General features: G+C 34.9%; 1 protein-coding gene across 5 annotated transcripts; it reads right to left on the minus strand.

Annotated features, from left to right (window-relative positions):
• Positions 1-5,620: 5,620 nt before the first annotated feature.
• LOC135629590 (uncharacterized) lies at positions 5,621-27,804 on the minus strand. Of its 5 annotated transcripts, none has more exons than XR_010493286.1 (8): positions 26,004-27,804; positions 25,533-25,633; positions 23,354-23,440; positions 22,249-22,301; positions 9,492-9,566; positions 9,367-9,413; positions 6,962-7,104; positions 5,621-6,086 (listed from the first exon to the last, which is right to left on the minus strand). XR_010493286.1 is itself a non-coding variant. In XM_065137165.1 (7 exons), exons 3-7 carry the CDS (start codon positions 23,376-23,378, stop codon positions 5,855-5,857), a joined length of 432 nt encoding a protein of 143 aa, XP_064993237.1. In that variant the 5' UTR covers positions 23,379-23,440; positions 25,533-25,633; positions 26,004-27,804; the 3' UTR covers positions 5,621-5,854. The 5 variants fall into 4 exon arrangements, 1 of the variants encoding a protein (XP_064993237.1); XR_010493287.1 differs by having other exon boundaries at positions 6,956-7,104; XR_010493285.1 differs by lacking the exon at positions 6,962-7,104.

Here is a 27,804-nt window from a genome sequence, read left to right on the forward strand (position 1 = left end):
TCTGGGGACTACAGCGTAGTGGTCTAGTACGTCCGTAGTCGATGAGTCGAGTGAATTATTACAGAGATAATAATTCACTGAGTTAGAAGGAGTTCTGACAGGTATGACTCACGGCCAACTCGATATTGGGCCTAGAGGGTCACACACATATGGTAGGCATTGCGATGAGTAGAGGTTCGGATATGAGATATCCGATGGAGCCCTTGTCTTATTGGATATTCAATAAGCCCCTGAATTATTGAATCCCATGGACAAGATCCAATAAGAGCCCATGAGAGATTATTGGATAGAGATCCACTAATATAAAAGACTTGGGTTATTGGATGCAGATCCAATACCCACTAGGGGAGGATCCATTAGGGTTTGATAGGGGACCTCTATAAATAGGAGGGATTCAAAGCCTCATAGGCTAGAGCCTTTGCTTGCCTCTCCTATTCTCCTTCCCCTCTCCACCTCAGAGCAGACATGGAGTTTTGAGGAGCGTCGTCGTAGCCCTGCTGTGTGGATCACCGCTAGAGAGGAGGACGCTTGACCTCCTTCACCCTCTCCTAAATATCTGCAAGGAAACAGGGATATACGATCTCCCTAGGTAACACAATCTACCATATACGTAGTTTTTCAGTTTCATGGATTTGGCGCACCAATCTTCGCACGACAACGAACATCTCTTTGGGAATCGAGGATTTTGTTTTCTTGTTCTTCCGCTGCGCATGTGATGTCGCCCCCAAGATTTCCTAATAGAGATAGGAGCCTCAAGGTTGAAGGCTACATGGACTCGAGTTTCCAATCTGATGTCGATGATAGCAAGTCAAATTCGGGGTATGTGTACACCCTGAATGGAGGAGCAGTGTGTTGGAAGAGTTCCAAGTAAGATACTACAACTGACTCGACCATAGAGGCGGAGTATATTGCCGCAACAAAAGCAGCAACGGAGAGAGTCTGGATGAAGAAGTTCGTCACAGATTTGGGAGTTGTGCCAAACAGCAAGGAGCTGATTCCCTTATATTGTGAGAATAACAGAGTAATTGCTCAAACGAATGAACTCAGGTATCATCAGAAGTGTTTTGAGGATGTTCCAACTTATTAAATAGATCATGGCCCGAGGAGATATAGTAGTGGAAAGAGTTCCATTCGAATATAACATCACAGATCCATTGATAAAGCCATTGTCTCATATTATCTTTGAGCGTCACAAGGGTTTGATGGGGACACATAGATGATTTACTTTAGGTCAAGTGGGAGATTGCTAGTCATATGTGCCCTACAAGCCAATCATGTGAGTGATGGCACGTGTAACTTGACACACAGTCATTTTGCTTATTATTATTATTTGGTATTTTATCACTTTATATTGCTTGATATATATATATATATATATATATATATATATATATATACACTAGGGATACAATATATGTGCTCATTGGAGAAGAAGTTTATTGATTGATCTGCTTATGAAATGCTAGATGGTTGATGATGCCTTATAGTCAGATAGTGATTATATAGTCTTAGTGGTATATCTGGTCATTAGAATCGAGACATCAAGAATGTCTTGTATGAGTACTTCACTCTTTGATATTAGACTTATAAGTCTGGAGGTTCCAGATCTAGCACAGTCGGTCATCGAGAGTGGTATCCAAACTTTCGAGGACTATTGAGTGTTAATAGAGGATCATCCGATCTTAATGTCATGAGAGGGATATTCAATTTGTTCTTGCTTAAACAAATCCCTGGCTAGGGTCATTCGGATTGAGAGAGAAAGAGTTCTCTGGGAGAATCCGATTAGAACAAGACTCAAGTAGAAACTGTATGGGTTTGACAATACTATGCTCGATATATGGACTCTAGGATATTAGATGCATTAGAGACTATAGGTATATGATAACTGAGGATTGATTGGTCCAATTGATTGGATTCTCCTATATCGTTTAGGGACTGCAACGTAGTGGCCTAGTACGTCCGTAGTCGATGAGTCGAGCGAATTATTATCGATATAATAATTCACTAAGCGAAAAGGAGTTCTAACAAGTATGACTCACGACCAGCTCGATATTGGGCCTAGAGGGTCACACACATATGATAGGCGTTGCGATGAGTAGAGGTTTAAATATGAGATATCTGCCAGAGCCCCTATCTTATTAGATATCCAATAAGCCCCTGAATTATTGAATCCTATGGATGAGATCCAATAAGAGAGAGATTATTGGATAGAGATCCAATAAGAGAGAGATTATTGGATAGAGATCCAATACCCAATATGGTAGGATCCAATAGGGTTAAGTTGATAGGGGACCTCTATAAATAGGAGGGAACCAATGGTTCATAGGCTAGAGCCTCTTTGGGTTGTCATCTCCTATTCTCCTTTCCCCTTCTCCTCCTTAGATAACAAGCCTGAAGATTTGAGGAGTATCGTTGCAGCCCTACTATGTGGATCACTATTAGAGAAGAGGGCGTTTGACTTCCTTCATCCTCTCCTACAAATTTGTAGGGATTCAAGGATATACGATCTCCCTAGGTAACACAATCTTTAATATATGCAGTTTTAAGTTTCAAAAATTTTGTGCACTAATCTTCACACGACAACGAACATATATTTGAGAAATTTGGAGATTTTATTTTCTATTCTTTCATTGCGCATGTGATGTCACCCTCGAGATTTCCCCACATTGGTCTGAGAGGACAAGTCGCCTTGCCCATGGGATGTCCCAACGTGACCCCTCCAATGCTTAAGTTAGAGGGATGGGGGAGGAGAGAGTTAATAGTATTTATAAAAGTGTAATATTCACTCGCTTGCCCCTGTTTAGCCTAGATTTGGTTTTTATACCTGGGCACCTGACAGCAAGGACAAGGATTGGTGAGGGTGCCCCCTACCTTGCTTGTTAGGGGACATTAATGGAGGTGGCATACTGATGTGTTATCTCGAGGTCGACATTAACATTGGCGATCGGGAGGGTGGTCACTATCTAACCTTTTAGTCACTTTGAGTCACACAAGGAGTGATCCTCCTTTAGTCATATGAACGGGAGGTGTCAGGGAGGCGAACCATGCCATCAATCATTAATATAGGGGCATGGCCATTTCTTCAATTGTGGTGTCAGCCAAGAGTGGGTCTTGCGAGCTTTCTTTGGGAAGTCGGGACAAAGGGATCATGGGTTGATCCCCTATTGATGGCTGCAAAGAGTTGATGGGGGCTCCCATACTTTTACTTAGGTGGCCTCCTCAGTTCGGATGGTGGGATGAATTGGTGGTGTTAGTACTTTCTCTCTCACTTAGTATGCTTATATAATCAATTCAAGTGTATATTAGTAGTATCCTCCATATGCTATGATATTTGAAACTATAAATTTAAATCTTGATAAAAAACTAGTATCAATAATCAACTGGTCTAATATGATCATATATTGAGTAGTACACAAACCTGTACCACTTAGTATCATCCAAAAGGATCATATATAAATAATACAGATCAATGTTAGACCATGTATTTAGGTAGACGTAAGGTCCTACAAAATAATATATGTAAAGATAGGGACTCATATAAAATAATAAAATAAATAATGCTTTAGCTCAAAATTCGTGTCCAGAACTAACTCATCATATTTGTCTCTTTCAGAAAATCTAACTTATGAGCCCAAGTTCATCAAACACTTTCAAGTATCAAAGTAATATCCTCAGTAGGAGAATAAAGACATGCACTTGCCAGAATATGGAATGAAAGTCTTGTTAAATGACCCACTTCCATTGAATTGGTAACTTTGCCCATTTATTGAATGATGGTATAAGTGGCTACAAGAAAGGATTGTAGTTGAGCTCTTTCTATATATAGGATAAAGGCTAGTAACAACACCAATGCATATGTTCACTACAGCATTGAAGGGTCAGATGATGCTACTACCATCACTCTATCCCTTGTCTTTGTAACTCAAATGGAAGCTACTTATTCAGGAAGAGCCCCTAGTAACCGAGAGCAAACCAAAATTTGTTTAACCGTGTTAGATAGTTCATTCACACTATTGTAGCTGCGTAGGTCAATAATTCTCTCAAGATGATGCAATGCAACAAATGACTGTTCTGGTTCTGAATGACCCAACATTATACAGAATAAACCCACCAATAAAGTCTCATTATCAGTTTACCGCTAAGGTTATCAATGCTCCTTTCATGATAGCCATTTATCAGTCTATAAATACTATGAAATTTTTAGTGCATTACAATAGAAAATTAAACTTATAGAACATAGAGAAGAAACCATAGGAGAAAGTAATGTTCTCAAGCAACTTGAATAGAAAATCAAGCATAGCATATGCCACTTGCTAATAAAGAGATATCAAGATGTGAGCTACCCTGGATATTTTATTAACCAATGCTTGCATGTGCTCAACAATAATCGATTTAAGCACACAAAAAATAATAGCCTTGGCATTTCTAGCGACATGACATATCAAAGGAATAGTACTTTTTGTAACATGAAGATGGTTATGACCACAAACAAAGGTCAACAAACTAGAAGAGGATATCTGGAACAACAATATTGCATGGAAGAGAGTTTAGTTGTATACCAACAACTTCCAAAATTATTTCTCCAAACTCACCAAACTGTTTTCTCATATTTGAGAATAACATATGCAGGTGAGGAGAAAATACTTGAAATAATAGTTTAGCATCTGACTGATGGATACATCTGACTGATGGATATGAATATGCAGATTAAAAATTCTTTTACTAAATTATCGATAAGTGCTAACTCATCCGTAAAAATTGATAAAAAAATGATAAAATTTGTGAAAGATCAGAGGTAATAAACATGTGTCCCTTCAAGTATTGCTTTGCATTTCAAGATACTGACACCCATCCTAAAAATCTAGAAAATGGACATATGCAACTTGAAAATCTGGATATTTTCTGCATCCACGATAAATGTGGAATAAAGTTCTGTAGATGAAACCAGCACTTTTGATGCCAATGGGATATGTCCGTTCATCATTTCCAGAAGATGTTATTATTAATCTTTCAAGAAGTGCCCAGCACCTTTGCAGCCCATGTAACTTTTCCATTTCAAGCTGTATGTTGCTTGCTTTCAGTTGGGTGTACAAAGTTGTAATTTGTCCACTAAGATTTGCAGCTGACTGCAGTATAATGTCATTAACATTCTCTACAGAACAGGATAACTCAGTTGCAGAATGCAGTAAAAAGAGGGGAGACTCTGAAGGAGGATTACAAAGTGACAAAGCAATGGTTGATTCTGCCTAATCAATGTTGCCACATCAGCTGATTCAATGTCGACTTGTGATATTTCCAAAGCCTGCTGATTACCTTCAAAATAATATGTACAAGGTTTCCCAAGAGCCAAAATTCTCCCAGATTCGAGGTCCCGTTTAGCGGAAGCAGAATTTGTAGAACGGTTATATCTCTTTTACTTTCAAGATAAGCTATTGTCTCCAGATTGACATTACATCTCTTAAGGTCTTTATAAAACACCACTAATCCATTTTTATTCTTGAATTTGGATCCAATGATTTTCAAAGAATGAGTTGACATAACATTCTGTAGCCAAGAGTATGGCTTCTATTGCAGCTTCATGGCTTTCTAGGGTCATGTCATGCTGGGAACACAAATCAACTGTCAAATGTTCAAATTGGGAAGCCCTATATACCGAATCTTGATAGTTTACAAGTTGTAGATAATATGCTTGTGAATACAAGTAATCAGCAAAGAAACCAATATTCTGAAAGTTGTTATTTGAAATCTTATTCACCTCTGAAACACCACAACCGAAATTCAATCTGATCCAGTCCCCAGTAAAATAATTTGAAACACTTGTCAGAACAATTTTTGACAGATCTCTAGGAGCAAACTACAGATTAGCATCTTGGAGTACATCTTTTCTAGTGGCAGCTTTAGATGCATCAATCTTTCTCTTTGCTTCATCCGGATTACTGGATGTGCTAGAAGCCCCATGAGAACATATCACAAAGTCAGAAGAAACAGCTAAAGACTCTTGATCAGCCACCTTAGGAAATGAACATTTGCAAAGGTCAATATCTGAAGGAAATGGCATATGTGGCCCCAAAACAAAAAGGAGTACACTGCAATATAGAAAGACAATGAAGACAGTATATTGTCAGCTAAATGAAAACCAAGTAATGTAACAACCAACAAGGTGCATTTGATAATATTCTTTTTGTTACAGGAAAAAAAAAACAAAAAATAATTTCTTCTTTTTTGACTCTCACATCTTTTTAAACTACAGTCTTCACCGATCACTTCATTCTCTCTCTTTGCATCTCCAAAAATAAGCACTATAAAGTATAAACTATAAAGATGTTAAAGTTTTTTTTATTTTTCCTATGATATTATCATATACTGTTACAGTAGACCTTGGTGCGATAAATCCACGTCTACATTCAGATTCCACAAAAGGAAGAATGGCAGGCCTTCATAATGCAGTACATATAACATTGAATGCAATACAACAGTTCTTCTATTTCTCCAAGTGTATATCATAAGCAGAAGTTGTATTCTTTGTTCCAGTAATCACAAGATCAAGGAAGGGTTCTAGCATCTCCAAAAGAAATAGAAGCCTATGTTCAAATTCCTACACGGATGGTAAAAGCATCATCTATCTGACTGGAAAGAGTAAGCAAAATTATGCTTGATACTTCAATAGGTCAAACCTTATATTTTGACAGTACATCATCCATATGCCCAGACAAGACCAACAAGATATATTTCAAAGCAAGGATTGAAATACCATATCATACCGGTGTTTCGAGGTTGGTTCGGTATGGTACGGTATGACATACCAAGCGGTACGCCTAATTTAGGTGTAATGGAGTTTAGGATAACACAAATATGAGAAAAAAAAAGTTTGAGATAGTTTAAGAGAGTGAGAATAAAATGAAGTGAAATAGGAGAGAAGAAGGGTTTAAAAACATGAGAAAGGGTCGAAATCGACCGTTACCGAGCTGTGCCGGGCGGTAACGGACAATCCGCATACCGATAACCTGTCGGACTGGTACATACCGTCCGTACCGAGCGGTACCATTCAAATTGTATACCTTGCTTCAAAGCAACATAAGCATGGCTAGCAAATTATGAAAACACCTGGTAGGGACATTATGAACAAAGTCAACCAAACATGAAGCATGAAAATAAGTGCATAATCTGTCATACGAAAGTGTATCAAGATTTTTTTTCCTTTTCTTGAATTTTTATTCAGGAGGAAGTAGATAAAATTTGGATAATAACTGGGGCATTGTGACAAAATTCACAATTTCTTGAGCACACACAGATGAAAGATGGATGTCACATATAGGGTTCATGAACTAAAAAGTACTAAATGATAATGACTAGAACTAAAGGACTTGCGGGATTTGAATAAACCAACCATAGCTAATTCCAAATTCACAGGTAGGATCCTTATTGTTTCATGCATAAAAGCTACATGAAAAAAATCTTATCCTACATAAGAAACATGATCCACCATAAGTAAATAACAGGAAATGCTCTTTTCGTCAAATGTGCCTGCAGAAAATGTGACACTAAAAATATTCCATTGTAGGTTCTTAGAAGTTAGAATATATGGTTCGATAAAGAAAATGTTTTATTGTACCTTAAAAACAATCAGGAACTAAAACTTCATTAGTCTTAGAAACAACATAGTGAAAGTGTGCAAGAGAGCTGTCACATGCATGTTGGTAGCTGCAATGTGTGGAACTCACAAAGAGACATTTTCATACTAAAACCTGTTGCTAGATACATGCCACAGAAACAAGGTATTGCATCAGAACCCAACTGATTTTTTTTTGACCAATTGTGCATATCCAAAAAAAGCCTGTTGAAATCAGTAAAAAATTAAGATCATAATGCAATAAGTATCAGTAAGATCTTAGTACCTAATCAAATGCAAGGTCCTTGGCCAGTCTATAAATTATAATATGTGATACAACTTATTATCCTATTTTGTAATCTTGATAAAATCAGCTCTGCGAAATCATAGAGTCAAGATGTATCCTGGACATAACTGTTAGTGAAATTGGATAATAACCGGGGCATTGTGATGAAATTCATAATTTCTTGAGCACACACAGATGAAAGATGGATGTCACATACAGGGTTCATGAACTAAAAAGTACTAAATGACAGTAACTAGAACTAAAGGACTTGCATTCACAGGATTTGAAGTGTATATTTTAAGTGTATATTGTTATCTAAGAAACATGTAAAAAATAATCTGCTACCCATTAAGAAATATATAGCTTTCCAAGCCACAACAGTAGTTATATTGGTCCATAAAAGTCCCATAAGAGTTGAGCACAACACTCCAAAGAACTCTGTACAAGGCTGTGTCATAGTTGTATCATCAGAACACTCAAACAGTAGGTTCTTTATTGGCACTCTAGAAAAAAAGGAAAACTATAATCCAACAGACAAAATTTTCAGTTTCACAATAACTGCTATCATGATCATGATCAAATTCAAGAGATCAAGGTTTTATTCAAGTGTACAAATGACTGATATTGTTGGAATCTTCACAATAAGGTAATAGATGGATCACAAAATAACATCTATGTTAGGTCATAGAAAGTGTTTTTTTAGTTCATCAGGATGGTCATGTCAGTACAATACATGCCGATCAGCACGGTTTAAACATATGGCTAGAACAAGCCTTGTGCTTGATTGTGTGTTCAGGGACATCCTTGGAATAAAACCAAACACCATGCTAGTATTATACTAGCATGACATAGTTCGACAATCATCAACCACTGCTGGCAAACTTGAAATATTATCATACATCATCAAATGGTGAAACTAATTGCCATCTGAACAATCATCATCAAATATTATACCACAGCAGAACAAATTGCCTTTGAACTTCATAGTCTTTGTTATGCTAGGGCTATGATGTTCAAATCAAATAACATTTTTCTCAAAATGAGAAGATTATTTCACGAGAAAATTAATGATTGATAATTTGATCATCCACAATAAATCACAATGTATTGAACACAAAAAAAGTCAGATCTGCACCAAGAAATGATCAAGTACTCATCAAACATAGATAGTTTTAATTGCTTACGTTAGATAATTCACCAAACATTATTTATATATTTTCATTATGAATAGGTTAATTATGATGAATCATGATTTATATACATCTACCTATTCTAACATTAAATAAATACCAAATTTTGTCACATTAAATAGTAAACATTATACATTGATACATGCCCATATCCATCATATCAATATCTTGCACTTGTATCCATGACTTCATAACCAACCAACCAACCAAAGGAGCATTCATTATAATAAAGAATTAAGCCTTCATAACAATAATAAAAACAAGAAGAATGATGGAATTACTTGAATAACACCAAGAGGTCCTCCGGAAGTTCAATTGCAAGATCAACCTGAAAAAGGGTCGATGCAGTTACAAAAATACAAGTTGTTGACTTAATATGTAGACTTATTATGGGAAAAGATGAAACCTTTGCAGTAATTGTATATATCCATGGTGATAATGGTCCAAAGCATAAATCAATCAATACACATGCTGCTTTTGCCTGAAGATTGAAAAATAAATGCTTACTTAGAAAGCCCAAAAGTAAGTTGTCTATTCATAATTAAACTTGGTATGAAACTAACAAACACGAGATGATAAGAATGAAGACAGATAGCCCGCACAAGCATTAAGAAGATGACGATGAAATTATTATTATCTGCAACAACAGATTAATATGAATTGTTGAGACTTTTGATAAGAATACAAGTGCATGTAACGTATATCACCCAAATGCATCACTACTGAACCTGAGAGAGAGCATGCTGGACAGAAGGATGTTTCCACAAAGAAAAACTATCATCAACTTGATTTAGGAGGCTAATTGGAGGAAGACGTGCCATCAAATAAAAGGAAATCAGAATCCATCCAAATTAATTAATATATAAACTAGTAAAAGGTGTTAAAAGTTTTAACTTAAAACAAAGACCTTTCACCTGGAAGCAGTGCTTGTATAAGTGGTAATAGGGACGAAAAATTTGAATTACTATTAGCCAATTTGCAGAACAGGAGAAGCTATCTATTCATTATAAAAGAATGTAAACACTCGGCAATTTAGTTACAGAAGCAGACTCCTGGTGGCTAAAAGTTATTCCAATAGGAAAAAAAACAGGATAATTAGTTTAAAAAACATTATAGGGTAGGTGATCATTTAGAACATACTTGTGAAGCACATCCAAATAAGACATGAGGACTGCCTTCTTCCGCTGCAGATATATCCAAGACATTCAAATAAGAAGCATCCTAATAATCTTCAGTTCATTTGAATTCTTCCCCAAACAAGCTCAAGTAATCATTAAGTTGCATGTGCCTAGTTACTTCAGTTTTAACAATTTCATCAAATATTGAAGACAGACCCAACTATTCAAGTACAAAATTGCCAAATCAGGTTGTAAATTGATTTGATAAGAAACAATATCCATTCACATAATATGCATGAAAAAATAATTTAATTAACATTAGTTTCTTCATAAACTTATTGTGGAATCCTCTAAACTAAGAAAGAACACTTTTGAACACGTGGAAAGCCAAAAAGCAAAAGAATTTCTATTAAGTAATATGGAACACATCATCTATAATTATTTCAATGTTTGACACAAAATATTACAGAACAAAATGCAAAGAAGAAACAGAAGAACATCTGTAACTAACAATGTGGAGACTTGTCCTTGTAAATGGCAGTCCAAATCCTTTGAGAAATGGACCTGCATAGCCATCGTGTCTCTCACAATTCAATTGGAGATTCATATATGTCATTGCAGTTGCCAATAAAAAGTTAAAAAAAAAATTAACCATCAAGTTTTAGTTCACAAAGTCAAATAGAGTGGAGTAGTTTATCTCATCATGTTCCAAGGATTATCAATCTTGATCCAACCAATTTAGAATGGTACCACCCGGTACGGGCGATACGTACCGATCCGACGACATACCGATACGCGAACCGCCCGCTACCAGATAGAACATGCTAGAGTGCTACAATGCTACAGTAAGAGGAAGAAATATTTAAAACCGCTCGGTAATAGTGATACAGTGCTCCAATGGTCAAATTGACTGTTGGAACCCTTTCTTATGGTATTTAAACCCTTCTTCGCCTCTATTTCACTCCATTACATTCTCATACTCTCTTAAACTATCTCAAACTCTTTTTTTTTCACATTTGTGCTCTCCTAAACTCTACAAAACAACGATTTGTGAATTGAATCGAGGCTAATTTAGGAAGATTAAGAGGAAGAACTTTCTAATCAAGAGGTATGTTTACATAAGGATAATCCGTACTGAATTGAAATACGAACCTTGCATAAGATATTCTTCAAAGCCTGAAAAAAATATGTGATACTATTCTTACCTAATTTACATTGATTTTACTAAACTTATGCTATTACTATATTTATTTCTAACTTAAAAATCCTATCCTAACTTTTTTTTTTATTTTTAGGTATTTTCGGAGGGTCTTACACCTAAATTAGGTGTACCGCTTGGTACACCCTAGCGTACCGCTCGGTATACAATACTGTACCATACCGAGCCAACCTCGAAATACTAATACGGTATGGTATTGCATACCTTGATCCAACCTATAAAATTTCACCATTAAGAACCTTATCCACATGCTGTGGTTTCCCGTCCTAACAATTATCATCCATAGAAAGCATACTTGTTGGTTTCTTAGATGAGTAACTTACATTATGGACAATGCTAGTTCATGATATATAAGTTACACAGTCCCGATATTTGCATGTTAGTCCATAAAAGAAGTCACTTAAATCAAGGATTGAAATTTTGTACCATACCAAAATTTCAAGACTAATTCGATACGGTATGATACTATATACCGAGTGGTATATTTTGGTATACCGCTGTGTGTGTGTGTATATATATATATATATATATATATAGGTAAACCGCACAGTTTACCTCTATGCGGGGCGACGTCGCAGATAAAAAAAAATTACAAAATCTAAAAAACAAAAATATTGCGATGATGCCCGAGGCGACATTACCCAAGAAGAGAAGAAAAAAAAAAAATCTTCGCTTCTCTCCGCCCCACAAGCCGATGCATCTTCTCCCGCGCACAGATGAGAAGTCGACAGACGAGGAGGAGAGAGGTGACATCCAGGTTCTACCTTTTTCTCCTATTTCTTTCTTCATCTTCTCCCTCTTCTTTCTTCTCCCTCGATCACCGTCGATAATAACACCTCAATCGATAACGATAATGCCTTAATTGATGGTACCGCTCGGTAGCGGGCGGTCCGTGTACTGATCTATTGACGGACCGGTATGTACCGCTCGGTACGAGCAGTATCATTCGGTATTGCAGACCTTGATTTAAAGAACTAATGGGCACTTTAAATGTTAGAATTAGGAACAGAAAACTCTATTTCTCATAATAACTGGAGAGGTCAATATACGTTGCATCAATTTATTGTGACGGACTAGTCTTACCATGAAACAGTTAGGATCATGCTTATGAGTACTAACATGTTTTCAACACTAGCTTTTTATGGCCTTAAGCAACCCTCCACCTTTTTCATTCGGGCTTGGGACCGACATTGGCGGTGTTAGAAACATTGGTACTCATAACAAGAAATCAAGTAAAGAAACTAATTTTCTTTGAGAAAGATCAAAATTAAAACACCTAGAAGGAATTTAAAAGTGACAATTGTAGATCCGAAAAATAAGTATACTTCTGTCTAATTAGACAACAAAGAGGCCTTTGAATCATGGCACTACTCGCTTTTTTAAACCTAACAATGAGAAACATTTTTTTGCCAACACATAAAAACATAAGAAAGTTTGTTTTCTCTATGGCTGTGATTTTGGTGGAGAAAGGGGGAAATTAAGCATAGCCATCTCTAAACATATCACTAACCTATGACACAACGACTTCCAATGCAGAAAATCCTAGAGAAAATGAAGTTCTCGATTGAGGCATTCACATCAACATAATAACTCTACTAGATTGAACATGTTTCATCTTGTTTACAACTAAGCAAAAATTTATTTACGTCTAAAACATACTTATATAAGATAAATTTGTCCATTTAAATTTGTTCCTCCTAACCTTGCCTCCTGCCTAACGTTCAAGGTGAGAACATTTTTAATTAACCTAGTCTATTGGTACTCCATTTGTGGTAAGGAAACCCAACTATATAAATATTTATCCTATTTGTTTCATGAAAGATGCAATCTTTATGTAACTTTTATTCAATTTTTAGATCCATATATCAACTGGGTAGCTTGTCCTAATATCTTAATGAGGGAATGCCTTGGAAGATCAAGAGATAGCTCCATTAACAAGTGTACTAAAATAAAAAAAATCAGAAATTAAGAAAATACGGGAAGACTCTTTCAGATAATAATTTATATAAAAGAAGACAATTAAATTGATTACGACTTGAGTTAAAGAGACATATATTGTAATACAAAAAAAATGTTCAATTTTTGTCACACCATCGAGGAATTAAGTTATATCTTTTTTCTTGTCGTGATCAATTGCAACTTTTATTTCGGCATATCCTAAGAGTTTTGCAAGAATATATAGAATTTTTGAAACTTGAATCATATAATGTAAACTATCCGTCCGACCCATTATTTATTTACTTTTGTCTAGATTAGTTGACATAAACTAATTAGACATCTTGTTTCTTTCTGTAGGATTTCATTCCAATACATACATTTTTAGTTTAGCAATTTAAGATCCAATATACAAAAGCCAAAAACTTATAATGAATAACAAATATATGTTCAGGACAAGGATTATAATGAATAATAAATGAATGTTGAGGATAAGGATTGAAATTTCATACAATATCGGAGTTTTGAGATTCGTTCGGTACGATGTGGTACTGTATACCGAGAGGTACATTTGATATCTATATATATATATATATATATATATATATATACATATATATATACATATACATATATATATATATAACATAAAAAGGGGCGATTGCCTCGTCACCCTTTTTGGTGCGGGGGGAGGGTTTCTTCTCCCACGCGGGCAAAAAAACAAGCGACGTCCCTTTGGTTTACTTATAAATTAACATATGACTTCTAAATTTTTTGGAAAATCAGTTCACTTAGTATACCAATAAAATGCATTGAAGTAATTCTTGAAATAATTGAACTCTTCAAAACAATTTGCAATATTTCATTAACAAATTCAGAAGGCTTAACAGAGAGAGAGAGATGGGGGACCAATTCACTAATTCAAATGAAGGTAAAGTGTGTGTTTAAACTAAGCTTGTGGTTCGAATGATACATTGCCCCAAGATGTAAACGTTCAGAATCTTACGAGTTCTTCCTGCATTCTTTCATTTTGTTAGTTCATTTTTGACAAACAATATCTAGAATATCAGCTTGGATATATAAATTTGTCCACTTTTGGGAAAAAAAAGTACACTGGTTGTTGATTCATGTACAAATTCTCTCAAATTTTTATCCAAAGTGTGAGGCTTCAAGTCAAACACTAACAAGCACCTAGTAGATGGATCTTTTCTGGATGGCTCCACGTCAAGCACGAAATATTCAAACCATTTGAAACACGAGGGAAACAAAAAAAATCTGACCAGTATGAATAACTATTATTCTGGATAACAAGGGTGAGCTAAGCATATGCGCATTAATAAAAAAAATACTAGATGATCTCATTGGTAATTTGTCAGACATTCATTCTCTTGTTCTTCGATGCATAATTTCACAACATAAAACTGATTTCTAGTTTTACAATTCAAACACCAATAACCACTAATCAAGAGAAAAAGAAGGTTGTATATAGTGGGTCTGTCGTACCGAGCCATACCGCCCGGTACAGGTGGTACGTACCGGTCCGACAGGTTGTCGGTACGCGGACCGACTGTTATCGGTCCGAGTGTACTGTAGTACTGTAGCAGTGCTACAGTACTCGGTACACCTAGGTGTACCGCTCGGTATACCGTACCGTATCGGTACCGAGCCCAGGTCGAAATACCGGTACGGTACGGTACGGTATTACGAACCTTGGTATATACACCATCCCCTTCTTGCAAAGGATGCACGCACCATTGGCGATGAGCTTCTTGTTTGTCTTGATCAGGCTCTGGAGTTTCCTGAGGATCATCAATCTCCACTGCATTAGCCTTGTCCATAAGGCCAATGATAGTTTACAAGATGTACATGACGATGGCAAGAGGCACAGAGGTAGAGGTGTTGGAAGGGATGGTAACTTTGGTGATGGAGACTTCAAATGCTTACCCAATATTCATTTTGTTTCTCCATTACATCCAACAAGACCATCAATATATTATTAAAAAAATGATGACTTCAATAATTCAATCGGAATTATCATGTCAAATTCAAACTTGGTACCACATGTGATATTACTAGAATCACAATAAATAATCACAACCGTTGCTGCTACCTTAATCTCAGTAAACAAATAGGGAAGTTGGAAACAAGAAATACCAACTCAAAGGTCGGTGTTATACTTACAAAAGGAAAATTTCAGATATAGTGCTTGGATGCTGAAACTTGTGGTAAATGACCACAACAGCAGAATTGAAAAAATACTGAAATAGTAGCCATGTCATTAATTGGTGAACATTTATATGAAACATAACAAGCTTGTCTATCAAGCTCATGAACATTGCTACTACTCTTCTACAGCTACAACTGATTTAGCAAGATAAATCCCATAGACTGAAACAATCACAAATCAGAACCTTCAGATTCAATGAAGATCCTGTTAATCGGAAGGACCCGAACTACTCCACTATCACCATAATGAAGCATTTGTGAACTATTGATCTAGTAAGCTAACTTCCAAAATTTAGAACATACATTATATCCCATTTGGCACCAGTTTTCTAGCCCTATCTTAGGATTAGAAGTGTATCTATGTTGCAGAAGACCTAGTCTATTCATGGAAAGACATGTAAATTTGATATTTTTATTCATTTCACAGGGAAAAACATAATAAACAGAATTACAATGCCTCACCTTTATCAAGCTCATAGATTTATTTGTTTGGTATCTCTTTACTATTATGAAATATACTGTGGTTTACAGTTCTCTTAGGTTGAAATAACTGCTTTCTACAGAAATTATGACGCATCTTACTAAAATCAGAAATGCATTGAAGTAATTCGTGGAATAATTGAACTCTTTAAACAAGTTTGCAATATTTCATTAAAAAATTCAGAAGGCTTAACAAAGACACAGAGGGGGGACCAATTCACTAATTCAAATGAAGGTAAAGTATGTGTTTAAGCTGAGCTTCTGGTTCGAATGATACATTGCCCAAAGATGTAAACGTTCAGAGTCTTGCAAGTTCTTCCTGCATTCTTTCATTTTGTTAGTTCATTTTTTACAAACAATGTTTAGCATATCATCTTGCATGTTTAAATTTGTCCACTTTTGGGAAAAAAAAGTACACTGTTTGTTCATTCATGTAACCCAAAATAACTAAAATTGAAAAGCCCTTTCTTTTAACTAAAAGTCTTAGTCACTAAAATTGGTTGCCATGTTGGCAAACTACGTAGTTGTCTTGCAGTAAAACTCCACATGTTACCAGAAATAAAGTTAATGCCCATAAAAATGAATCAAAACTACTCTTGTAAACAAATTGAAATAAACAAAATACACACCAAAAAATAATATTTTCAATCTCAGTCCGATATCGGTTTCAATAATATATCAGAGTAGTATGGTACTGGTATATAAGATAGTATACCAACATGTTCTGCCTGGTATACAAACAAGTTATTAGTCATTTTTTATCATTAACAAATTTGAATGAAAGAGAAAGAGATACTATAATCCAGAGTCCAAACAATAGATTATAGACATCATCAAACATCATTAAGGTCTTTATTTAGAATGTGATATTTTAGACTAGAAAGAAAACTTGGTAGATCTTTTCAAATTTCAACTATGCTTCTCTCGCGCTAAAATTTGAGCTCTAATACTGCTTTATATTTATAAAATGACCTTTTCAACTATGCATCTCCCTTCCTCTAAAATGTAATCTCTAACAATGCCTTATATTTATTAAATGATAACTGTATTTTTTATAATTAATTCTTAATGAAGACACACAAAATGGCAACAATTAACATATTTTAGCCAATTAACAAGTATTCCTAATCACCATATTCTACCTTTTGTAAACTTTATTTCAATTACATCTATTTTTAAAAAAATCAAAATGTTCATTCCTTAAAAGCTAAGTAATGCATTACATCAAAACTAAGAAGACATGTTATCATTGATGCAATAGGTGTTTGAGGACAAGGAAATTAGCAGAGATCCTTGATCGAGTGAACTATGTTTGTCTGAGTTAATGAAGTTCAGGTAGAGGCCCAGTAGGCACTCGTCATGTCCCTTATTAGATAACTATGTTTTGGATCGAATAGGTGTAGTCTATAGGAATGCCCTTGAAGATTTTGATTGTGTGATAAACTATTATGGACTTTCAAGATTTGAGGAAAATATATTCTTAGACTAAGGCAACTTTTGTGAAATTTTTAATTTTCATAAATTTGTAAACATTTCTCTAACATCTTTATCAACATAAGTAGATTTTTAATTTTTCATGTTTTTATTGTGTTAAATCTTATTTAAACATTTTTCAGACTGCTTTCAATTAAATCATATTTTCCTAATTATTTTAAATATTTTATATGTTTTGTTTGTGTTATATGTTTTGTCAACTTCTTCTTAATTGTTATCAATATTTCTTTCTAAAATTATCTATTATTTTTTCTCATGACAAAGGAAATTTAGTTATACTCTCAATTTGGTGGCAAATTTCATTACGCAGAACAAAATAATTTGGAATTTTACCTCAAACAACTGTATTATGTTTAAAAGTCATAAAAATTAATTTATGTACTCCAAATTATTTTCCTCAATATTTTTTTCATGTTTCGATTTTAGATAGCCATAATTAAAGTAACCAAGGTATATTGACAATAAGGATTGATGTTATTGATGTTCTGCCTGAGTTGGTATGATATATTGACAACAAGGATTGACGTTCTAACAGAGTCAATTTGACAACATCAATCCGATCATTTGCTAGCATTAATTAATATATTATACATTCCTAAAGATTTCAACTAACAATTTTTGTACTTTTGTGTTATATCACATCATATTGCGTTAGAATTAGTACCAATATTCAATTCATTCATGGAAGTTGGAAAGTACATGAAAAGCAAAAACAACTACATACAAACATAGCATACAAATCCAAGAGGGACGAGCATACGGGTCAACGATTAAGTTTTGATACCATATTACATGAAAAAATAAAAGAAGAAAAACAACATAAAGAATTACAGGGCATGACAATTTGCTTTATAAACAATAGAAGATGTTCATCAAAACTAAGTAGCTAGCTTCCTATTTAGTGATAAAAAATAATATGATATGAGCCAAAAGTGTCATGATTCAGTTATGCATCTACTTTTATACCCAAATCTAGTGATTCTACAAAGCCTAACCTATGGAGACTAAAAATAAAAGTTTCAAATTACCATATCAAAACGTAACTGATTGAGTGTACCTTCAAAATGTATGGATAAGTACATGTGTTTTAACCTGATTAAGAAGCATCTTTTATTGAGATATCAGTTGAATGCTGCACAAATATGTTCCAATTAACAACTAGCTTTGTACGATACCTTTACAATTTGCTTTGCTAGTCATTTCAATTTGAGTGAGATTTTATTTACACTTAATATTTCACATTGTACATTTACCATCATAGAATTACAAATTAATTATTTTAGAAGTAATAACATGATAAGCAAAAAGGACCGTAAAAATTACACAAGGATGTTCTTTGAGTATCGAGTTGAGTAAAGTCAATTTAGCTAAAGCATAGCAAACAATATAAAATGCCATATTATAAAACCTTATTAACTATAGTAATAATTGCATCATAAATGCATAAGAACTTCTTGCTAACAACACATCATAAAAATTTATAGTTCCAATGTTAAGGGCACAAAATTGCAGACTTGACTTCAGCAACATTTCAAGAGCTCATGTAAATCTCTCAATTTGGATAAGTGAACATAAACAAAAACTTCGGATCAGTGAGCATAACTAAAATCTTGATCACAAGCACTACAAAATGCTATTGGAAGTTGAATCTAGACAACATAAGAGCTAATAATCAAAGAAAAAACATTCTACCAAGTGACACTATCCCATAATTCCATATCCACATATTGCAATCGCCATCATCTGAGAAATGACCAAGCTGAAACCATCAGCAATTGAGTCCCAAATTTCATTAAGACAAACACACCAACATTAATACCTAAAGGACGAGGAGAGGTCATAAATCATTGGAATTTGTCTGCATTAGCATCTACTTGATAGCAAATTTTGAAAATAAAAGAGAAACAACCCATATTAAGTGAGTGTCATCTGGTTACTAATCTTATCAAGCTATGACAAATAACAATCACCAAGAGAGAACTCTAAGATCACAAGAAAGGTAGCTTTGCATTTAATATTCCATTTAAAATCACAAAAATATTTAAAGATGGACATTTGTCTTCATGATTTCTTACTTCTTGAGATTCTCTTCAATTTTTTTTAAAAAAACTCTGACCTAGTTCCTAGCTCAGAGCAACATTAACATAACCAAAAAAACTGATAGCACCAACACTTGAGAGTAAATAAATCAAAATCACCATTGTTGAAATTGTATGACACTCAATGGTTATAACCAATCATACAACATTTTAGAAAATGATAGTAGCTACCCATGATATCTTCACTTCTTGTTGTTGTTGGTACAATGAACAATCTGAATCTTGAACGAGGCAAATACACAAAGATGCACAAATTACTAAATATGGCATGTCACGTAAAACTAGATAACTGACATCAATAAAATATTTCCTATATAAGATTAGAGAATGGACTACATAACAGCAGAAAAAAAATATCTCAGATAGATTTATTTTCTGAATTTCTATATTCATGACCAAGGTCTGCAATACCGAATTATACCGCCCGGTACGGGCGGTACATACCGGTACGCAGACCGCCCGCTACCGGGCGGTACATTCAAAAAAATCTCGTATCGAACGATACGATGTAATATCTAGTGGTAACGGTCGATTTCGATCGTTACCACACTGTAGCAGTGCTACAATGCTCCAACGATCGTTACCACACTATAGCAGTGCTACAGTGCTCCAACGGTCAATTTGACCGTTGAAGCCCTTTCTCATTCTATTTAAGTCATTCTTCTCCCCTATTTCATTATACTCTCTTAAACTCTCTCTCAAACTTTTTTTTCTCTCCTAAACTCTACAAAACAACGATTTATAAATTCAATCGAGGCTAATTTGGGAAGATTAAAAGGAAGAGCTTTTTAATCAAGAGGTATATATTCGATTTCTTTAATTAGAGAGTAATTAAGATCTTTAAGATTATGATTAGTGTGTTTCATGCATATTAAATATTGAATAATATTTATGATAGTAAAATAAGTTTTATTAAGTTTTATTAAAGTTATTTAATACTGTGATTAATCATTTTAATGATGATTTAATCGAAATTTATTCGATTTTATATCAATTCAATGTCTTTAATACCTATTAGGGTATTTATCATGTTTATAATGTTGAAAGAGACGTAATTAGTGAAAAATTAACTATGTTAATCGTATAATTAGTGTAAATAAATGATGATTTTATCATAATTTAAATCATATTGGATTAAAATTACATATTTGAAACATATTGATCCCATTGACCTCCAATTCTAAAACGAAGATTCAGAGCCAATGTTAGATTGGGTGGAGACCCGTCGTTCGTTTTGATGGTAAAATCAACAATCAGGTATATCTACATATGTAATTATTTAATTAATTTAAATTTTAGAGTTTATATTGTAATAAAATAGTCTAACAATTCAAATGATTTTTCTGTAGATATTTCAATCTATAACGGGCTGAAATACGAACCTCGAACAAAACTACCTCAAAGCCCGAAAAAGATATGTGATACTATTCTTACCTAATTTACATTGATTTTGCTAAACTTATACTATTACTATATTTATTTATAACTTGAAAACCCTATCCTAACTTTTTTTTTTATTTTCAGGTATTTTCGGAGGGTTTAACGGACTGAAATTAGGTGTACCGCTCGATGCACCTGGGGGTACCAGTCGGTACACCGTACCGTACCGTACCGAGCCCAGGTCGAAACATCGGTACGGTACGATATTGCGAACCTTGTTCATGACAACCAAAACAATAATATACTCCTAAATTCTAGACATCTAGAAATGCATACTTAGAGCAATGAGGAAACTATTTGCTGCCCCATGTTCAAATGTGGAAAAAAAAATAATTTTGAAAAGTGGAGCCAACAACTGAAAGTCCGACAGCTAATCGTGCGAAGTCTTTAAGTGACTCATCAATAGCGAAGGTATTATGTTCAGTACCTTTACATACAAATCCAACAAGGTAGGAAAACCTATATTATTAATATGATAAATTGTCAGTTTTTAAATGATAAAACGATTAGTTAAATATCAGCTACAGAATATATAGTCAGAATAGTGCAAAGTGGAAAACACACAAATAAAGGAGAAAAAACAAAGTCTAAAGGAATCAAAATGTGTCTAAAAATATTATCAATGAATGATCTATAATAAAGAGAAGTATCTAAAATGCAATTTCAGAATCTGATAGGTCTTTTTTTTGCTTTCTTACGGAACAGAGAGACTAATAGAAGTCACAATTCTTTGTTAGTAATGAGTAATGACAACTAATTTGTTCGAAAGATTATGGAATGTTATTATTGATGAATAATATAACAAAAGGAGAAAAAACAAAGTCTAAAGGAATCGAAACATGTCTAAAAATATTATTGATGAATGATCTGTAATAGAAGAGCAATATCTAGAATGCAATCCAGAATTTGATAAGATCTCTTTTTTTCTTTCTTACATAACAGAAAGACTAATAGAAGTCACAATTCTTTGTTAGTAATTATAACTAATTTGATAAAAAGATTACAGAATGTTAAGAGGCAGGCCAGAAGTTAGACAAGAAAGAGAATTAATTAGTGCAGTAGACTTTTCAATGATAAAATTTGAGAAACCACCATAGATACTTTCTAGTAAAGGAGTAACCAAAATATTCAATAAAGAAAGGATACTTGAACCTGATTCTCAAATTCCAGTAAATGAAACATCAATGCTCTAAGTCTCTTTGTCCCTGAATGATAAAAAAAAGCAATGTGTCTTGATCATAACATGAATGAAAGGTAAGCCTCAACATATGACTGAAGCATCACAAATGTCAATCTATGAGAAAATTGTTGGAGGTGAAATATCTTTAAGCATAAAACAATTTGCAAACAACTTAATCTATAATTAGTGACATTAGGCAAAATCTCATTGTATGAAGCTGAAAATATTGACGGTTATGAATAATAGTAGACATTTGTTATAATATTGACAATTATGGAAAGACCCTTACTGTAAATTTATGGAGGAAAAGGGGAAAAAGAGGAAAAAATATGATGGAACTTAAAAATGGTGTCTATATTCCTTCTTAAAATCCATATGCAGGCTCAACAAAAAAATAACAGATGACTTCTAAGTTTTTTGCAAAACCAATTCACTTAGTATATCACTAAAATGCATTGAAGTAATTCTTGGAATAATTGAACTCTTCAAAACAATTTGAAATATTTCATTAAGAAGTTCAGAAAGCACAGAAAAAGAGGGGAGGACCAATTCATTAATTCAAATGAAGGAAAAGTGTGTGTTTAAGTTGAGCTTCTAGTTCGAATGATACATTGTCCAAAGATGTAACATTCAGTCTTGCGAGTTCTTCCGGCTTTCTTTCATTTTGTTAGTTCATTTATGACAAACAATGTCTAGCATATCAGCTTGGAGATTTTATATAAAGTCGTCCACTTTTGAAAAAAAAAAAGTAAACTAGTTGTTCAATCATGTTACAAATTCTCTCAAATTTATATTCAAAGTGTGAGGCTTCAAGTCAAACACTAACAAGCACCTAGTAGAAGGATCTTTTATGGATGGCTCCACATCAGGTACGAAATATTCAGACCATTTGAAACAGAGGGGAGAATAACAAAATTTGACCAATATGAATAATTATTATTCTGGATAATAAGGGTGAGCTAACCATATGCGCATCAATAAAAAAATGCATAATTTCACAACATAAAACTGATTTCTAGTTTTATAATTCAAACACAACAACCATTAATCAAGAGAAAAAGAAGGTTGTATATGCACCTTCCCCGTGTTGCAAAGGGTGCATGCACCGTTGGCCATGAGCTTCATTGCAGCTTCTTGTTTGTATCGATCAAGCTCTGGAGCTTTCTGAGGATCATCAATCTCCACCGCATTAGCCTTGTCCATAAGGCCAATGATAGTTTACAAGATATATATGATGATGGCAAGGGGCACAGAGGTAGAGGTGTTGGAAGGGATGGTAACTTTGGTGATGGAAACTTCAAATGCTTACCCAATATTCAATTTGTCTCTCCATTACAACCAACAAGATCATGAATAGATTATTAAAAAAAATGATGACTTAAATAAATCAATCGGAATTATCGTGTCAAATTCAAACTTGGTACCACATGTGATATTACTAGAATCGCAATAAATAATCACAACCGCTACTACTACCTTAATCTCAGTAAACAAATAGGGAAGTTGGAAACAAGAAATACCAACTCAAAGGTCGGTGTTATACTTACAAAGGCAAATTTCAGATATAGTGCTTGGATGCTGAAACTTGTGGTAAATGACCACAATAGCATAATTGAAAAAATACTGAAATAGTAGCCATGTCATTAATTGGTGAACATTTATATAAAACAAAGCAAGCTTGTCTATCAAGCTCATGAACATTGTTACCACTCTGCTACAACTACAGCTGATTCAGCAAGATAAATCCAAATCGAAACCTTTAATGAAGATCTTGTTAATCGGAAGGACCCGAACTACTCCACTATCACTATAATGAAGCATTTATGAACTGTTGGTCTAGTAAGCTAACTTCCAAACTTTAGAACTGCATTATATCCCATTTGACACCATTTTTCAAGCCCTATCTTAGGATCAGAAGTGTATCTATGTTGCAGAAGACATAATCTATTCATGGAAAGACATATAAATTTGATATTTTTGTTTATTTCACAGGGAAAAACATAATAAACAGAATTACAATGCCTCACCTTTATCAAGCTCATAGATTTATTTGTTTGGTATCTCTTTACTATTATGGTATATACTGTGGTTTGCAGTTCTCTTAGGTTGAATAACTGCTTTCTACAGAAATTATGACACATCTTACTAAAAACAAAAAATTTTAGGCTTGGATTTCACTCCTGAACTTATCTTTATTTTCAAAAAATTTCAAATTGAAAATTATTCATTTCATGAACAGTTTTTTAAACAATATCTGAGTGGTTGATCAACAGTCTTTTGATTGTCAAACACAATTCTAGTTTTGCAACTCCACAATTTTCTAAATTATTTCACCCTCTAAACAAAATCCTGAGATGCTTTAGTATCTTTGTATATGCAAATAAACATTAAAAAAAACACTATTTCAAGTGAAATGAAGTACTCCGTAGTGAAATAATATCTACACCAAATAAAAGTTTTCACGGGTTCTAGAATGGTCCTAAAAGAACATAAAAAATCTGAAGGCTAATGGATATTTTAGGGAACCTTTAGTCACCCAAAAATTAAAGACATAAGAAGTTAAATCTTAGATCAAAATTATGCATAGATCTCTTAGTTGTTGAATATGATTATAGTTGTGCAACACCATAAGTTTCCATATTTTCACCCTCTAAACAAATCCAAAGATGCTTTAATATCTTTGTATCTGTGAATAAAGATTTAGCAAAGACACCATAGCAAGATTTTAAATTCATCATGTGAAAGTACTTTGATCTGGCAATAGAGCTACACAGTTCAATCTTCAAAGTTTCTTAATGGTCCTAAAAGAATATAAAATTCTGAAGTTCAACTTATATCATAGGAAACCTATAGTTAGAAAAGAAAAAAGAAGCATAGGGTCATAAGCAATTACCTCTTATAATGCATAGATCTCACGATTGTCAAACACACTTCTATATATGCAATGTGATGTCTTCATGTGATAACTAGGCCATATTGAATGTTATAAAAAATCTCAACTCAAAAAAAAAGGAAAAGGAAATCTGAAGTTTGTTATACGGTTCAATCTTCAAAGTTTGTTTTGGCAATGTGATATCTTCATGTGATACTTAAGGCCATATTACAAGTGCTTTGTTCTGGCAATAGAGCTACACAGTTCAATCTTCAAAGTTTCTTTATAGTCCTAAAAGAATATAAAATTCTTAAGTTTAACTTATATCATAGGAAACTTATAGTCGGAAAGAAAAAATAGAAACATAAGGCCATAGGCAATTACCTCTCATAATGCATAGATCTCTCGATTGTCAAACACTCTTCTAGGTGTGCAATGTGATGTCTTCATGTAATATCAAGGCCATATTGAATATCATAAGAAATCTGAACTCACAAAAGAAAAAAAACAATAAGCATCTATCAGTTTGATCTAATTATGCATGATTAGCATACACAACAAAATATATAGTCTGCACAAAATTTCTCAAACAAAAATGAGACAAAGATAGTAACTTACAAAAAAGAAACACAAGAGAAGCAAATTAAAATCACTTTAAACCACATAATTAGATTATAACAATTGGGCAAAAATTATAGACCACATGTTTCATCAATTGGGCAATAATCATATCGATAACTATGAAATGATAAACAATAAATAGGAAACAAAAATCAGACTCGTAGCTGCAATGATAGTCATGTTGTAAATAAGCCTACTAAAATGCTGTAAAAGGCTGTAAGGTTTCTAACTTACCTTAGGCGGTTGCGCTCATATTTGAAGATCTCGAATCCATGCGCTTGTATGAAAATGTACTGCCTCTTTGACACCACGAAACTTCCCATCGCAATGTTACCAACAACAGATCTTCATGCCAAGCACTAGAGAAGTCTTCCATTTGGAATCTTAATCATTTCCACCTATCCACCTTTTCATCTTATGATGACATTAAATTGGGCAAAGGGCAGTTCAGGTTTTGTTATTTTGGGAGTCTCAAAGATATTCCAAAACTTGACTGTCTCATCTGTTGCTGCAGAAGCTACTACACCTCCCAGTGGACTCCCAGCCAAGGAAAGAACCCGGGATGAATGACCGGAAACCTCAGCCACTCTCGTCATGGATGGGTAATTCCACAAGGTGAGTTGATTGTTCGGCGAACCATGGGAGGTCAGTAATTCAGATTTGTTTTTGTCCCATAGCAATGCACAAACTTCAGAGCCAGCATCAATCGAGTTCAAGCAAGCACCGTTAACGGTGTTCCAAACCTTAACGCAATGATCATTGCAACCTCCACAAGAAGCCAGCAGGTTGCTCCGAGTTGGGCACCAGTCAACGGCCTTCACAATGGAAGTGTGGCTGCTGATCCTGTGAAGCCATTGACGTTGACGTGGATGGTCACGTGAGACAGGCATGCAAGCATCCCATATGTGCACTAGTTTGTCCTGCCCTCCACTCGCAAAATACCGCCCTGACAACACGGACCATTTAAGACTACAAACTCCACGCCGATGCCCATTATAGAAACAGATGAACATGTCATCCTTTCTAAAGTCATAATCAACAACAGTGCCATCAAATCTTCCGACCGTCAAGATTGAATTACTTCTCCACGCAAGTGACAACACAGGGGCCTGGTTCTCATCTTCCATCCCATCCACGATATGTCCTGTTGCTGGATCAATTAGGGCTAAATCTGAATTGCCAAATGCGACAGCTAGAACTGCAGAGTCTGGCGACCAGCGGATGCAAGTGATAGGTCCTCTGTCTTCTACGGGTTGTAGAAGCTTAGTCGACTCGTTTGCAGCGTCCCAGAGATACACTGCGTCCTCAAGGCCAATCGCCAACACATTATTGCTTCCCCAGTCGAGGATATTCAAAACATTATCATCCAACAAGCCGTGGATTACCAAAACCCTCTCTGGTTCTTTAGGGATTCGCCTCTGCTGCTTCTTCTGCGGCCGAATGGGCTCGTCAAACTCGGGCAGCTTGCTGGCCGACGCTTCAGGTGCAGTCTTGAAAGCGAGGATACGAGACCTGTTCTTCAAAATGCACTCGTCAAGAAGCTTTTGGTACGCCACGCTCGATGGGGATTCCCTCGAACCATCACGCTGCGGTCTCGAAGGCCCGGTTAGGGCAAAGCGTGCGTAGTCCATGTCCATCGCCGACCGGAACGGGATGAAGCGGTCGTACTCCACACGCCTAGAACGCGAAGAAGACATATTTTCCAATCGAAACCAGAACGAGACTGGCTAGGTGACGAAAAACGATCGAGAAAACCAGAAAGATCGATCTTCCCACAAGAAAGTCGACAACCAAGAATCGATTAAAAGAACCCCAAGACCAACAAAAATTCTGAACCCTAATCAAAATTTCGACGGATGAAGAACCAAGCGAAACGAAACAAGAGAAAAAAGAAAGGAATGAGATCACCGCAATAAAAATCGAAGGGAAGGACCCTCGCAGCTGTGCCCGTTCGTGTTCGTCGGAGAGCAGTTCCGACCTTCGCAGAACGACGAGATCGCCGAGAGTCGAGAGCCGAGAGGAGGAGAGCGCGCGA

The sequence above is a fragment of the Musa acuminata genome, chromosome BXJ3-1 (assembly GCF_036884655.1).
Source record: "Musa acuminata AAA Group cultivar baxijiao chromosome BXJ3-1, Cavendish_Baxijiao_AAA, whole genome shotgun sequence".
Classification (NCBI taxonomy): Eukaryota; Viridiplantae; Streptophyta; class Magnoliopsida; order Zingiberales; family Musaceae; genus Musa; species Musa acuminata.

Coding starts and splice junctions, on each gene's coding strand:
- LOC135629590 (XM_065137165.1), bottom strand. CDS start 23,378: ATGCACCCTTTGCAACACGGGGAAG. Junction 9,567..22,248: donor TACTGGAATTTGAGAATCAG/GTTCAAGTATCC, acceptor TTCAATCTTCAG/GCAAAAGCAGCATGTGTATT. Junction 6,087..9,366: donor GACCTCTTGGTGTTATTCAA/GTAATTCCATCA, acceptor TCTATATTGCAG/TGTACTCCTTTTTGTTTTGG.